Source organism: Pseudophryne corroboree, chromosome 7 (genome assembly GCF_028390025.1).
Source record: "Pseudophryne corroboree isolate aPseCor3 chromosome 7, aPseCor3.hap2, whole genome shotgun sequence".
NCBI classification, from domain to species: domain Eukaryota; kingdom Metazoa; phylum Chordata; class Amphibia; order Anura; family Myobatrachidae; genus Pseudophryne; species Pseudophryne corroboree.
Window position 1 is genome coordinate 375,559,766 of NC_086450.1, and position 14,500 is coordinate 375,574,265.

The window sequence follows — 14,500 nt, forward strand, 5'->3', positions numbered from 1 at the left end:
ACTGCACCCATTATAGATACGCCAATGGCTGCAGAGGTCTTGAGTGGAATTGTGCATACTCCACCATGTCGAATGTTGACACCATCAAACCCATCACTCGCATTGCTGCGTGAATTAATATTGTTTGACTGTGTAACAACTCCTGAGTCCTTAACTGCACCTTGGATATTTTGTTCCAAGGTAAAAATATTTTCTGCAGACTTGAATCCAATACAGCCTCCAAGTGAATCATCCGTTGTGACGGAATCAGAGATGACTTTGCTCACTTTATGAGCCATCCGTGCTTCTGTAGACAAGTTATTGTCTGTTGGAGATGGCCCAAGAGCAATTCCTGGGATTGTGCCAGGAATAAAAGATTGTCGAGGTATGGAAAAATTCTTATCCCCTGCTTGCGGAGATAAGCTGCCATAACCACCATAATCTTGGTAAATACACTGGGGGCTGTGGCTAACCCAAAGGGTAAGGCCTGGAACTGAAAATCTTGCTGGACGATGGCAAACCTGAGGTAACACTGATGAGACAATGCTATAGGAACATGCAGGTAAGCATCCTGTATATCCAGAGATACCATGTAATCCCCTGGTTCCATGGCCAAAACTATGGAGCGTAACGTCTCCATGTGGAACCGTGGTACCCAAATGTATTTGTTTAACATTTTTAGATTGGGAATGGCTTCTGAACCAAAAACAGGTTGGAGTAAAAACCCTGTCCCCGTTGTGCAGGGGGTACTGGATTAATTACTCCTGACTGAAGCAATTTCGGAACTGCTTCTTGCAGGGCTCTGGCCTTCGCCTCTATTCGAGACAGACTGGTGCAGAAGAACCTTCGAGGAGGCTGCTTCTTGAAAGGGAAAACATAACCCAGAGATACCGCTTCTTGCACCCAAGCATCTGTTGTCGACTGCTGCCATATGTGTGCAAACTGAAGAAGTCGGCCCCCTACCCTGGGGTCCCCCAGGCGGAGGCCCGCACCATCAGGCTGATGGCTTATATTCTGGTTTGGAAGCTGGCCCTCTGGTGGCCCATTGCTTCTTTGCCTTACCAAACTTATTGTATTGGGGCTGCTTAGAATCACTTTTTTTTTTTTTCTTGCGACCGAAATGGCCGAAAAACCGAACCCTTAGGCCTGGGGTTATAATTGGCAGGAAACCTGACCTTCTTGGATTCTGCTTCTGACTCCAGAATATCTGTCAATTCCTTACCAAACAGAATATTCCCAACAAAAGGCAAAGATTCCAGAACCTTCTTAGATTCTGAATCAGCTTTCCATGTACGTAGCCAAATTGCTCTGCGAGCAGCTACCGTTAAGGCTGACTCTTTGGAAGCAATAGTACCCATATCTATTGCCGCTTCTTCTAAGAATACCGCAGCCTGCTTCATGTGAGCTATATGGGATTCCTGCTCCCTAGTAGGTGCTGAAAGCCCGTCTTCCAGTACCTCAGTCCATTCAGCTACTGCCTTTGCCATCCAAGCTGAAGCCATAGCTGGCCTTATGACTCCCCCTGACAGAGAAAATATGGTTTTCAAAAACCCTTCCACTCTTCTGTCTGTGACATCATTTAATGATGTTGACGGTAAAGGCAATATAGATTTTCACACTAATCGAATGACATGCGTATCTAACTTAGGAGGCACTTCTCTTTTTAAACAGTCCCCAGTTGGAAAAGGGTACTAGGAATCCCATTTTTTTGGAATTCTATATTTTTTATTGGGTGTAGCTCAAGCTTCCTCCATGATTTCTGTCAGCTGATCTGACCCTGGAAACTTGACCCTAACTGTTTTGGGACGTTTAATCACAGGTGCCTTAGTTTTTTACCACCAGCTCTGCTGAATCCTCTAAGGATAGAATAGCCTTCAATGCTCCAATTAATTCAGCTATATCCTCTGAGCTGTTACCTTCTACCTGTTCTTCATATGCTGAAGCAGAGTATATATAGAGCTATCATCATCTGATGTATCATCCTGTGTAGCCTGTGAATTTGATGATATATTTACACTCGGTTTATCAGCTTGTTTCCTTGGAGAAGCTGTTGGGGATATACCGTAAGAAGGGAGCTGCATGTATGGGTTAATAGTGTACTCTACTCCTGGTATTGAAGCTGTAGGGATTACCCGTTCAGCTATACTGGACAAGGTCTGTGCAAACATAGCCCAAGGTGGATCTACCTGCTGTTGAATAGGGATCTTCCATGCAATCTGCTGAAACACAAAACAATTTGTACATAAACCATCATGTGCCAGATCCTGAGAGGATAATCCCACTTTGCAGGACAAACATGTTATGAGTGTTGGTGTTACTGTTAATGTTACCTCGTCACCTTTGACGCTCTTAGACATGATAAATAAGCAGCTTTTCACAGTGTACTACACAATTTGTGACTGTAATCACTTTACTATATTAAAGTGATATCAATCTGACCCCATCCCATGCACCAGCAATGAGGCTCAGAAGAAACCACTGACAAATATAAATAAAGTCAGCAATCACACTAGCAGTCAGTCACATATTATACACTGCTCAAAAAAATAAAGGTAACACTTAAACAACACAATGTAACTCCAAGTCAATCACGCGTCTGTGAAATCAAACTGTCCACTTAGGAAGCAACACTGATTGACAATCAATTTCACATGCTGTTGTGCAAATGGAATAGACAATAGGTGGAAATTATAGGCAAATACCAAGACACCCCCAATAAAGGAGTTGTTCTGCAGGTGGTGACCACAGACCACTTCTCAGCTCCTATGCTTTCTGGCTGAGGTTTTGGTCACTTTTGAAAGCTGGCGGTGCTTTCACTCTAGTGGTAGCATGAGACAGAGTCTACAACCCACACAAGTGGCTCAGGTAGTGCGACTCATCCAGGATGGCACATCAATGCGAGCTGTGGCAAGAAGGTTTGCTGTGTCTGTCAGCGTAGTGTCCAGAGCATGGAGGCGCTACCAGCAGACAGGCCAGTACATCAGGAGACGTGGAGGAGGCCGTAGGAGGGCAACAACCCAACAGCAGGGCCACTACCTCCGCCTGTGTGCAAGGAGGAACAGGAGGAGCACTGCCAGAGCCCTGCAAAATGACCTCCAGCAAGCCACAAATGTGCATGTGTCTACTCAAATGATCAGAAACAGACTCCATGAGGGTGGTATGAGGGCTCGACGTCCACAGGTGGGGGTTGTGCTTACAGACCAACACCGTGCAGGACGTTTGGCATTTGCCAGAGAACACCAAGAGTGGCAAATTCGCCACTGGCGCCCTGTGCTCTTCACAGATGAAAGCAGGTTCTCACTGAGCACATGTGACAGACGTGACAGAGTCTGGAGACGCCAAGGAGAACGTTCTGCTGCCTGCAACATCCTCCAGCATGACCGGTTTGGCAGTGGGTCAGTAATAGTGTGGGGTGGCATTTCTTTTGGGGGCCGCACAGCCCCCCATGTGCTCACCAGAGGTAGCCTGATTGCCAATAGGTACTGAGATGAGATCCTCAGACCCCTTGTGAGACCATATGCTGGTGCGGTCGGCCCTGGGTTCCTCCTAATGCAAGACAATGCTAGACCTCATGTAGCTGGAGTGTGTCAGCAGTTCCTGCAAGATGAAGGCATTGATGCTATGGACTGGCCCGCCCGTTCCCCAGACCTGAATCCAATTGAGCACATCTGGGACATCATGTCTCGCTCCATCCACCAACGCCACGTTGCACCACAGACTGTCCAGGAGTTGGTGGATACTTTAGTCCAGGTCTGGGAGGAGATCCCTCAGGAGACCATCCGCCACCTCATCAGGAGCATGCCCAGGCGTTGTAGGGAGGTCATACAGGCACGTGGAGGCCACACACACTACTGAGCCTTATTTTGACTTGTTTTAAGGACATTACATAAAAGTTGGATCAGCCTGTAGTGTGTTTTTCCACTTTAATTTTGAGTGTGACTCCAAATCCAGACCTCCATGGGTTAATAAATTTGATTTCCATTGATAATTTTTGTGTGATTTTGTTGTCCGCACATTCAACTATGTAAAGAACAAAGTATTTAATACGAATATTTCATTCATTCAGATCTAGGATGTGTTATTTTAGTGTTCCCTTTATTTTTTTGAACAGTGTATATTATGAGCATATTATCAACTACAAACACATTTCAAAGTATGTAGGAGTACATATTATTGAATTCTGTTTTATACAGATCTTAACGTACTCAGACACATTGCGAAGAAAACCACAATAATGTACACAGACTCATATGCAATAGGCACTAAACTTAACTATTCATACTGACAAAAAGTAGATAGAAATTTAGTGCTGTATAACCCGTACTCCGTAGAGTGGGATACAGGGAGACTCACCTCACTTCCAAGATTGATCAATACATTAGCGAACGCTGAGTGGATCCAGACGCTACTAGTGTACACTGCCGCTCCGGGAACTTTTAGTGAACAAAGACGCATTGTGCATGCAGACGCCTGTACTGTGACCGGTGACCTGAGACAGAAGTGAGGTAATCAGTTCATGGCGGGAGACCGACGGAAACTTGTCATGAACTGGGGTGAAGGGCGACCAGGGTAGCGTCTGACCCCCCACCGCTGACATTAACCCTAGGGATCGAAGCCTCATACTACTCCTGGTGCCTTATGATCCCTAAGGCCTAGCACTGGAGCACCCGTGGTGGAGGCGCGCCAACTACTATTTGGTAGTCTCCTACCAATACAGTGCGGATGTGTCTGTTATTCCCCTTCTAAGTGGAACCGATGCCTTACCTTTTCCCCGTGCTCCGGCCACAACCTGGTAACGTCTGCTGGACCTGCTAGTATATCCGACACAGACGCCCGTCGAGACAGCACTTGTACTGTGGGTAAGCGTTGTTGCGACCCGCTATAAAAATTAAATAAGAAAGTTTAGGGCTGCCAAAAACAGAAGCCCTGTGACCATGGTCCGGCTCCTGCCGCACCAAACAAAAAAATGGTTTGCCTGAGCCAGTGGGCGGGCCCGTTGCATCCTGGGAGGACTGAAAGCTTGTGATCGTTTAATGCCAATCCGCTATCGCTCCATCATATCCCATTGTTATCCTGTGGATAACCTGTGGACCCTGCTGGAGAACTTTTCTTTTTTCCTGCTACTGATTTCTCTCCCTATGCAACCAAGCATCTGACTTGCCTTCCTCATTGCTTTGTTACATTGCTTACCTGCCTTCAAGTCATCCCAAATGGTGACTTCTAGATCCCTTTCCTCCTCAGTAGTTTCCTTTATAGTGGGGTTTATGCTCTATTTAGCCTTTACGTTTTTGATACCTAAGTGCATGATTTTGCATTTTTGGCAACTGTAGCTGACACGTTGTTGACCTTTCCTCTACCTAGACCATCAATCATTTGTTTCACCCTTTGACTTTTTAACTGGGTGACTAACCAGGGGGGGGCCCGGTCAGTCACCCAGTCAAAAAGTCAAAGATTTGTTTGGCATGATCTCCCCTAGTAGATCCATGCTGTTTGGGATCCAGTAAATTGCTGGATTTGAGATACTCCACAATTCTCACTTTTAATAGTGTTTCCACCAATTTCCTTACTGCTGATGTGAGGCTCACAGGTCGGTAGTTGCTTGCCTCTTCCTTGCTTCCATTTTTGTGCAGTGGGACTACCTGCGCTTGTTTTCCAATCCTCTGGAATCACTCCTGTAGCTAGTGACTGGTTGAATAATTCTGCTAATGGTGTAAGGACAGGTCTGTCATAGGTGAACTGTAAATTCCTGTCTACATATAAACCTGCCCAGCTTTTGTGGACTACATGCAAAAGCAGCCAGTATTTACCCTTCCTGCAAAAAAAATAAAAAAAATAATGTTTTTGCAACCAATGCATTGTAACATGGTTTGGCCAGGTACAAAGTTACTCACTGTTTTTTGTTTTGCTTTCCTCTCTTAGGGGGTCATTCCGAGTTGATCGCTAGCTGTTTTCGGTCGCTGCGCAGCGATCAGGCAAAAAAAACGGCACTTCTGCGCATGTGGTGCAATGCGCACGCGCGTCGTACTATTACAATGAATGATGTAGTTTCACATAAGGTCTAGCGAAGCATTTCAGTCGCACTGGTGGCCGCAAAGTGATTGACAGGAAGAGGGCGTTTCTGGGTGTCAACTGACCGTTTTCAGGGAGTGGTCGAAAAAACGCAGGCGTGCCAGGAAAAATGCAGACGTGGCTGGGCGAACGCAGGGCGTGTTTGTGACGTCAAAAGAGGAACTGAATAGTCTGAAGTCATCGCAAGCGCTGAGTAGGTCTGAAGCTACTCTGAAATTGCACACATTTTTTTTTGTAGCCGCTGTGCGATCCTTTCGTTCGCACTTCTGCTAAGCTAAAATACACTCCCAGTGGGAGGCGGCATAGCGTTTGCACGGCTGCTAAAAACAGCTAGCGAGCGATCAACTCGGAATGACCACCTTAATCAGCTCCAGAGTTCAGTTTAATGATGTGTGCAGTGATAGGAGGCATAGGTAACATGGATGCTTCATTTTGGTCCTTAATACTAGATTGTGTCTACTGTATTTATGCACTGCACATCCACAAATGGATTGCACACCCCTTGTATAACCTGGCTTAATTCATATGAAATTAAGAGGCCAGAATAGAATGGGTCATGAATTATTGTAATGTATATTGGTCAACTGGCAGTATAAAATGCAAATCAGTGCCTGTATTAAAGATATTGGGACGTTTAGAGGGGTGTAAAATTAGTGTTGATAGACGCAATATACCATCAGTCTAAACATACTTCTGCCACCTCACAACCAGTAACATTAAAGATTTTTCCTTGCGCTCCATTGAACTGCTCAGGAAAGTGTGCTTTTTGGGTAACCTTACTTAGCAGTACATGCGTAGTCGCACTTCGTGACCGCGTGGAGTTTAATCCTGCATACTAGGTGTCAATACCAGACATTGGTAGCTGTTTACTGACCAGTGATTGCTGCATACTGGATATTGGGATCTATATATTAGACATTGGAAGCTACATACGGTACATTGGGAATTATATACTGGATATGGGGAGCTATATACTGTCCATTGGGAGTTATACACCATATTGTATAGTGAAAGCTATATACTGCACATTGGGAGCTACAGAATATACTCTGTACTGTGAACTATATAATGGATATGGGGAGCTATTACTGTACATTGGGAGATATATATTGTACAGTGAAAGCTATATACTGCACATTGGGAGCTATATACTGTACATTGTGAACTTTATACTGGAGATGGGGGGCTATTACTGTACATTGGGAGATATATATTGTACATTAGAAGCGATATACTGTACATTGGGAGTTATATACTGTACATTGGGAACTCTGTACAGCCCACAAGGGTATACATAGTGCACACTATCAGTTCTAAATGGCACACTATAGATCTGATTTAGAGCTACATTATGAGAATTTGTAAGAGGCTGGGATTAAAAATTGATGAACTGTACATGTGCACAACTTGTGATTTTAGTGTAACCTTTGTGTCATGTAGATTCTAACGCCGCTTATGGCTAGGCCCACGTCAAGTTTACTTTACTGTGTGGTGTGTCACTGACAAATAAATAATGCACACACAGTCCAGTGAAAAGTACATTAAAGCATCAATTTTTAGAATATGTCTTACAAATGTAATACTATCAGGGCCACAATGAGGGGTTACCGTGCTGCTACCTAGAGTGTGAGGTAAAGGGTCACTCTCCCTTTTGCTCATGTGCCTTTGGCGCACACTAGGTGTTTCAATACAATGTAGGTAGGTATGCTGTTGCATCCCTGGTGGCATCTGTCCCCAGCTTGCGGGCACTCTGCAGCTTAGAATATTACTTGAGAAACTATACTGGAGGGAATTTGTTGTGACAGTGTACTCTCTTCTAGAATCTTACTGTTAATCCTCAATACTAAGAAGTTTACAAGTACTGGTCACGGTTCAGTGTATCCCACAATCTCTTCATGCGTGTGTGATGATTCAACAAAGAATATATTCTGCAAAACATCTCTCGGGGAGGAACAAAAATAAATAGACACCCCTTCTGAAATGCACTTAAATCCATTAATGTCTACGTAGAACACAATCTATCCCGTTACTTCAGTACACAGTGTACATCACTGTATTCAATAAACAATTGGGTCAATTCAATTAGGGGCGAGTGGGGCGGATTGCCATTGCAACAGCGTGGAAGCCCGGAAACAGCTCCTGAACTGGCCCCCATTTCTCCCCAGACTTGCAGATTTTTGTACACAGCCCTATGGGGCTCCAACCAATGTCAGCAAGTTTGGGGCTACCATGGCCACACTTACTGGCACATGAAGTTGACTCCTGGCTTATCGAATTGACCCCACAATAGTTGCATACCTGAAGCTGTATGTCATCCCAGGGGTCTAAGCGGACAGATTTCACTCGGCTGATTTGAGGGATGTTGCGATGAATTCCAGAACAGTTCAGGCAAATGAACACCCCAAGAGTGTATGAGGCCCAGTCTGGATCTGTGAGAGATATCCAAAGAGACACAATAAATCACAGCTGTAGCTCACAAACTCAGAACCAGGCCCTATTGCTCATGCATATGGTATAACATAACACAACTCCAGCACCCACTAAATCAAATGAACACAAACAATATTCAAACATGATCTAACATACTTGGAGCATATGGATTCTAATCCATCCACTACAGAAAAACAAAAAAGGAACAGATACTCTCACAAGAGTCTAGGAGAACACCCCCCTCCTGCAATTTAGAAGGGATGTGCATGTATGAATTACAGTGATTTAGCTTTTCAATAAATTAACAAAAAAAAGCAGTAACGGAATCTTCCTATCAGCAGCTAACCAATGTGCGTGTTGCATACATAATAGACAATAAACATTGTAATTGCCTCTAGAACATGCTGCTTCCCTTTACAGGCTTGGTTTTTCACTTGTGGATGACAAAATATTTGATAGAATCATGGCAGAAATTTTTAAAAGATGAATAAACCAAGGCACTGTCTGTTAAAATGTCACTGGTGTAACGTTAGCACAAGAAGCTTACTCTCAAGCAATGTGTTAATACACACTGACCAACCCCATAAAATATTATGTGGTTCTTGGTTTTTTACTTTGAAGATGCATCAATATTGTCCATTGAGATTTGCAGTGGGCTTAACCATTTGATTCCAGGCTGAAGGTCCAAGTGAATAAATGCGTTTCATCTTATAATACTATACTACGTTAATCTGTTCCTGAACAGAAATTACATTTGATCAAACTTAATGTAGTCAATGTAAATGGTTTCTGGTTAAAACAATTAACGATTCTAACTTTTTTTGTTGCTGTTGTTTAAGAAGTAATCATTACATTAAGATAAATTATATTACTGTCCAGTTAGATTTTATACAATTTAGGGCAAGAATGTGCCATAGAAGTCTGGAGTGCAAACTACAGTACCATTTTACCAGCATGCTAATTTTATCTGGAAATCTAGATGTAAACATGAAAATTCCTATATTATTTATGTAAAACTTTTTCATGTTTGTAAGACAGTGATCTGAGTCTGTAAATATATCTATGGACGGATCGGGCAGTGTGTTGAGCATACATACTGCCCGATCCGTCGGGGACTGATATCATGAACTGGGCGGGCGTGTACACACGCCAGCCCAGTTCAGCTGTCAATCACCGCCGGCTGCCGCAGCTCGTGTACGGGCGGCCGACCGGTCGCCCGCACACACACAGCAATGCGCCAATATATCGGTAGATATATTGGCCGTCGGCTGTGCTGAGGGGCCGATGCGATATGTCTGTGAACGACGGAGTTCACAGACATATCGCCCGTACACACTGGCCGATGGACCCGCGATATATCGGCCGTTCAATAGAACGGCCGATATATCGGCCAGTGTGTACCCACCTTAAGACTTCCCTCTGAACTGCTGTAGCCTGCTCACTCTGCGGTGGCTGAGCCGCAGTTGTGCTAGGAATTTCTGTGTAGACTTCCTCTTAAATACATACAATACACGCCCATGAGCAGCGATTTGAGGCACAAGCCAGCTAGATCATGTACACATGCACATTTTAACTGGAATCACAGATTTGGCCGAAATACATACATGTTACCGGCAGCTGGAATCCCAGCTGTCATGATCCTGACTGCAGGATTCCGGCCACCAGGATGCCGGCTGCGGGGCGAGCACTAGGAAGTCCCTTGTGGGCTCGCTGTGCTTGTCACGCTGCGCTCGCCACAGGTTATATTCATGGACACCCACAGAGGGAAAAAAACATGTGGCGCAGGTATTCCGGTGGCAGCATATCACTGCCAGTCGGGAATCCGGCATCGGTATTGTGACCGCCGAGATCTCGACAGGCGGTCTCATGATTGCCTCCCATTTGGCCTTTAAGTTACAATAATAAAAAAGAATGAAAAGCTAAATAAAAAGAAATGATAGATAGATAGATAGATAGATAGATAGATAGATAGATAGATAGATAGATAGATAGATAGATAGATAGATAGAAAAAAATCTAATACATCTTTTTTTTCTGATTTACAAATTTTGCAGCGATACAAGCTGGGATACTTGTTGAGTACGCTTCCCAATGCAAACGTAATCTTCTAGTCGCAGGGTCACAGTAGTTGCAGTGCTAATAGCAGTGGGTAATAGCAGTGTTATCACAGTCAGTAAAACTCTGAAGCGAGAAAAAGACCAGTAAGTACTTTCCACCCTTTAATTAATTGATTCCTTAGCGCATGCAAAATACACAATGAGGAATCCCTGACTGTCAATGTCCTAAAACCAATTAGCACTAATGTGGTTTTGATATTGATGAAAAAGAAATTATAATCAGGACACTGTGCTTTCCTGCTAGATTCACTTATGTGATGGGAAGACAGGAAAATGGGTAATTAGGGCAGGCTGAAGAAGAAGTATGGGGAACAAATGGAATGGGGACACACACAAAAAAAAAAGGGGGGGGGGGGTAAGGGATAGGCACCATAATGTATATTCCAATTCTGATGGATCGGAGCGACACATCGTTCAAATCATCCAGTGTGTATGCACTATTTGTGCGCCCCACGGCTGTCAGTAACGTCGTTTGGTCGGACCTAGATACAGGAAAATCGGAGGATATCAGCAACGACAGCATACTCCCGCATGTGGACTGCACAGTGTGTACACACTACATTGTTTGTCCAGGAGCGCAAGGGAAATCATTGACAACATTGCATCGTTTACTGGTCGTCTAATGTGTATCCAGCTTTGGGGATAATGTATGAAGCAGTAACTACAGCGGAGAAGTGGACCAGTAAAGATGGTGCCCATAACAACCACCTATACCTATCATTTTACAGAACATACTCGATAAATGGTTCTGTACCTCAAAGCTGACTGGTAGCTATGGCAACTTCACCACTGGTCCACGTTGTTTTACTGCTTGAAACATCAACCCCAGAGACAGATATACATACATACATACATACATACATACATACATACATGGTGACAGACCAACATAAAAGGAGCAAGAGATGTGGCCAGCTGAAGTCATGTGTTAATATACTTTGTCGCTGCGCAGTCTGTGTGACATCACCACGCAGCCTATCAATGACACAGAGCAGCAGCATGATGTATATAGGGCCATATGTACTAAGTCTTGGGGAGTGATAAAGTAGAGAGAGATAAACGACCAACCAAACATCACCTGTCATTTTTCAAACACAACCTGTAACATGGCAGTTGGGAGTTGATTGGCTGGTACTTTGGGGGAGATGTATTATAGCGGCATGGGTCGTGCTGCTATATCACTTCTTGCTTCACTTCATTACTGAGGCGATGCTGGAAGCCACACAGACAAGATGTATTAGCATCTTGTCTGCCAGAGCTTTGGAGTGACATCTCCCCCCTCCGGCGATCCCCACTAGAGCAACAGTGCATCAGCCTAGCGCCAGCAGCCACCGTGTATGGGCAACGACGCATGCAGCTTTCAAAATGGTCAGTTACACATACGGTACATAGGATCATAGTGCCCCTGTCACTGAGCACCCTTCTCCACATTCATACATGGGGAGAAGTGGTATCGACGTACATAACGCAGCGGATAGCGCTTCTCCCCCATAACGAGCATTCATATATTTACCCTTATCTCCTTACAATTTATCACTCTCCAAGGCTTAGTACATTCCCCCATAGGACTACTCCTCATCCGACTTGCTTTGTAAGGTAAGAAGCATCATGGATGAAGGTTGGGTACACACTTGCCGATGTGCACCCGATATATCATCCGAGCCGACGGATTGGTCGATATATCCTACACATTGGCAAGTGTGTATTCCCTATATCGTTAACACTGACCCTCATTTCGAGTTGATCGCTAGCTGCATTCGTTCGCAGCGCGGCGATTAGTTGAAAAAGCGGCACTTCTGCGCATGCGTATGGTGCGCACTGCGCACGCGCGTCGTACTTTCACACAAAACTATGCAGTTTCACACAAGGTCTAGCAACGCTTTTCAGTCGCACTGCTGATCGGTGAGTGATTGACAGGAAGTGGGTGTTTCTGGGAGGAAACTGAGCGTTTTCAGGGAGTGTGTGTAAAAACGCAGGCGTGCCCGATAAAAACGCAGGAGTGGCTGGGGAAACGGGGGAGTGGCTGGCCGAACGTAGGGCGTGTTTGTGACGTCAAAACAGGAACTAAACAGACTGAAGTGATCGCTAGCTAGGAGTACGTTTCGAGCTGCTCAGAAACTTTTTTTGGAGCAGTTCTGCGATCCTTTCGTTCGCACTTCTGCTAAGCGAAGATACACTCCCAGAGGGCGGCGGCCTAGCGTTTGCACTGCTGCTAAAAGCAGCTAGCGAGCGATCAACTCGGAATGAGGGCCATTGTGCGCTCCTGTGGGTCATTAACGACCAGGGGTGTATCTACCTATTGGCCAGGATGGCACTCGCCAGGGGCACCAGGCAAGGAGGGGGCGCCGTCTGGCAGTGCCATCCATGGCCAGGGGGTAGAACCAAGTAGTTCTGTCAGACTTGATGACTGTCTGTTGGTGCCGGCGCCAGTGTCCGGCAGCAGCGCACTGCACCTCGCTTGTAATCAGACTCAACATAAACTACAGCTCCCAGCAGCCCTGATCACTAGTGCGGAGCTGTGCTGCTGGACACTGGCACCGGCAGTGACAGACAGTCACCAGGTACAGTCAGAGACGGATTATGGGAAGGGTGGTGGTGGTGGTGGTGGTGGTGGGGGGGGGGGGTTTGAGGCACAGGACTGCACTGCCCTGCATTGGGCTAGGGCAGTGGATGGAGTGGAAGCACGGCACTCACTGCCAGGCAGCCCAGCAGCATGCAGTCAGCGTACCCTGTCTGTAATGTGGGGGTGACACTATATAGTCTGTCTGTATGTGTGTCTGTGACTGAATTTATGTATGTGTGTGACTATGTATGTTTGTGTGTGTATAAGTATCTACTGTATTTCTGTGTGTATTAGTGTGTGACTATGTATGTGAATAAGTGTGTAACTATGTATGTATGTGACTGTATTTGTATATACTACATGTGTGACTGTACTGTATATCATATGTACAGTATGTGTTTTGTGTGTGACTATGTATGTAAGTGTATACTGTATGTGTGTACCTATGGGCAGGATCAGATATACTAATGGCAAATGTGGTTTGACCGCATTCCCCATATAAAATAAGAAATATATTTTTTAGCACTGGTCCTCATTTCCATTTTCTATTTGCATTCTCCACATGCCCTGTATAGACGGTGTTTTCTATAGGGGTACGACAGTGTGGCGTAACGTGAATAAGAGACACTACTGTGCGGTGTAATGTGATACTGTGCACCATAATTTGAATTGGAAGTACTATTGTGTGGCCATGCCCCTTTCCCACAAGGCCACATCCCTTTTTAGACACGCCTTCCTTATTTCAAATATGTGTGTGCATGTGTGTGTGTGTGTGTGTGTGTGTGTGTGTGTGTGTGTGTGTGTGTGTGTGTGGGGGGGGGGGGGGGTCACCAGCCCCTGACTTTGCCAGGGGCGCTCAGACCCCTAGATACACCCCTGTTAACGTCGTACAATATCTTTAGTTTGTAAACTTGAAATCTAAAGATATTGTACAAGACTGCATGCACCTGGATGTGGGTGCATGCTGTCACTGACGAGACGCAAACGATATCATTCAGTGTGTATGAACGATATCGTTTGTGGGGGGAGGGATCTTGCACAATGTCACATCTAATGTGACATCGGCAAGTGTGTACCCAGCCTAACACTTTGGTCCACAGAACTTCCAGGTTAAATGACTAGGGAGAGAATAGGATGTGGGACCACATGGCCATATCATTCATCACTATACTACCAAATAGAGTCAGACCATTCTCACACTAGGGAGAGAATAGGATGTGGGACCACATGGCCATATCATTCATCACTATACTACCAAATAGAGTCAGACCATTCTCACACTAGGGAGAGAATAGGATGTGGGACCACATGGCCATATCATTCATCACTATACTACCAAATA

General features: G+C 45.1%; 1 protein-coding gene across 1 annotated transcript in view; it reads right to left on the minus strand.

The window, feature by feature from the left end:
* The window catches only part of ADAP1 (ArfGAP with dual PH domains 1), a 316,145-nt gene that overhangs the window by 193,362 nt on the left and 108,283 nt on the right, over positions 1-14,500 (minus strand). Inside the window, exon 2 of the mRNA XM_063934529.1 lies at positions 8,347-8,477. Within this exon, the coding sequence (XP_063790599.1) occupies positions 8,347-8,477 (131 nt within the window). The remainder of the gene's footprint in view (positions 1-8,346; positions 8,478-14,500) is intronic.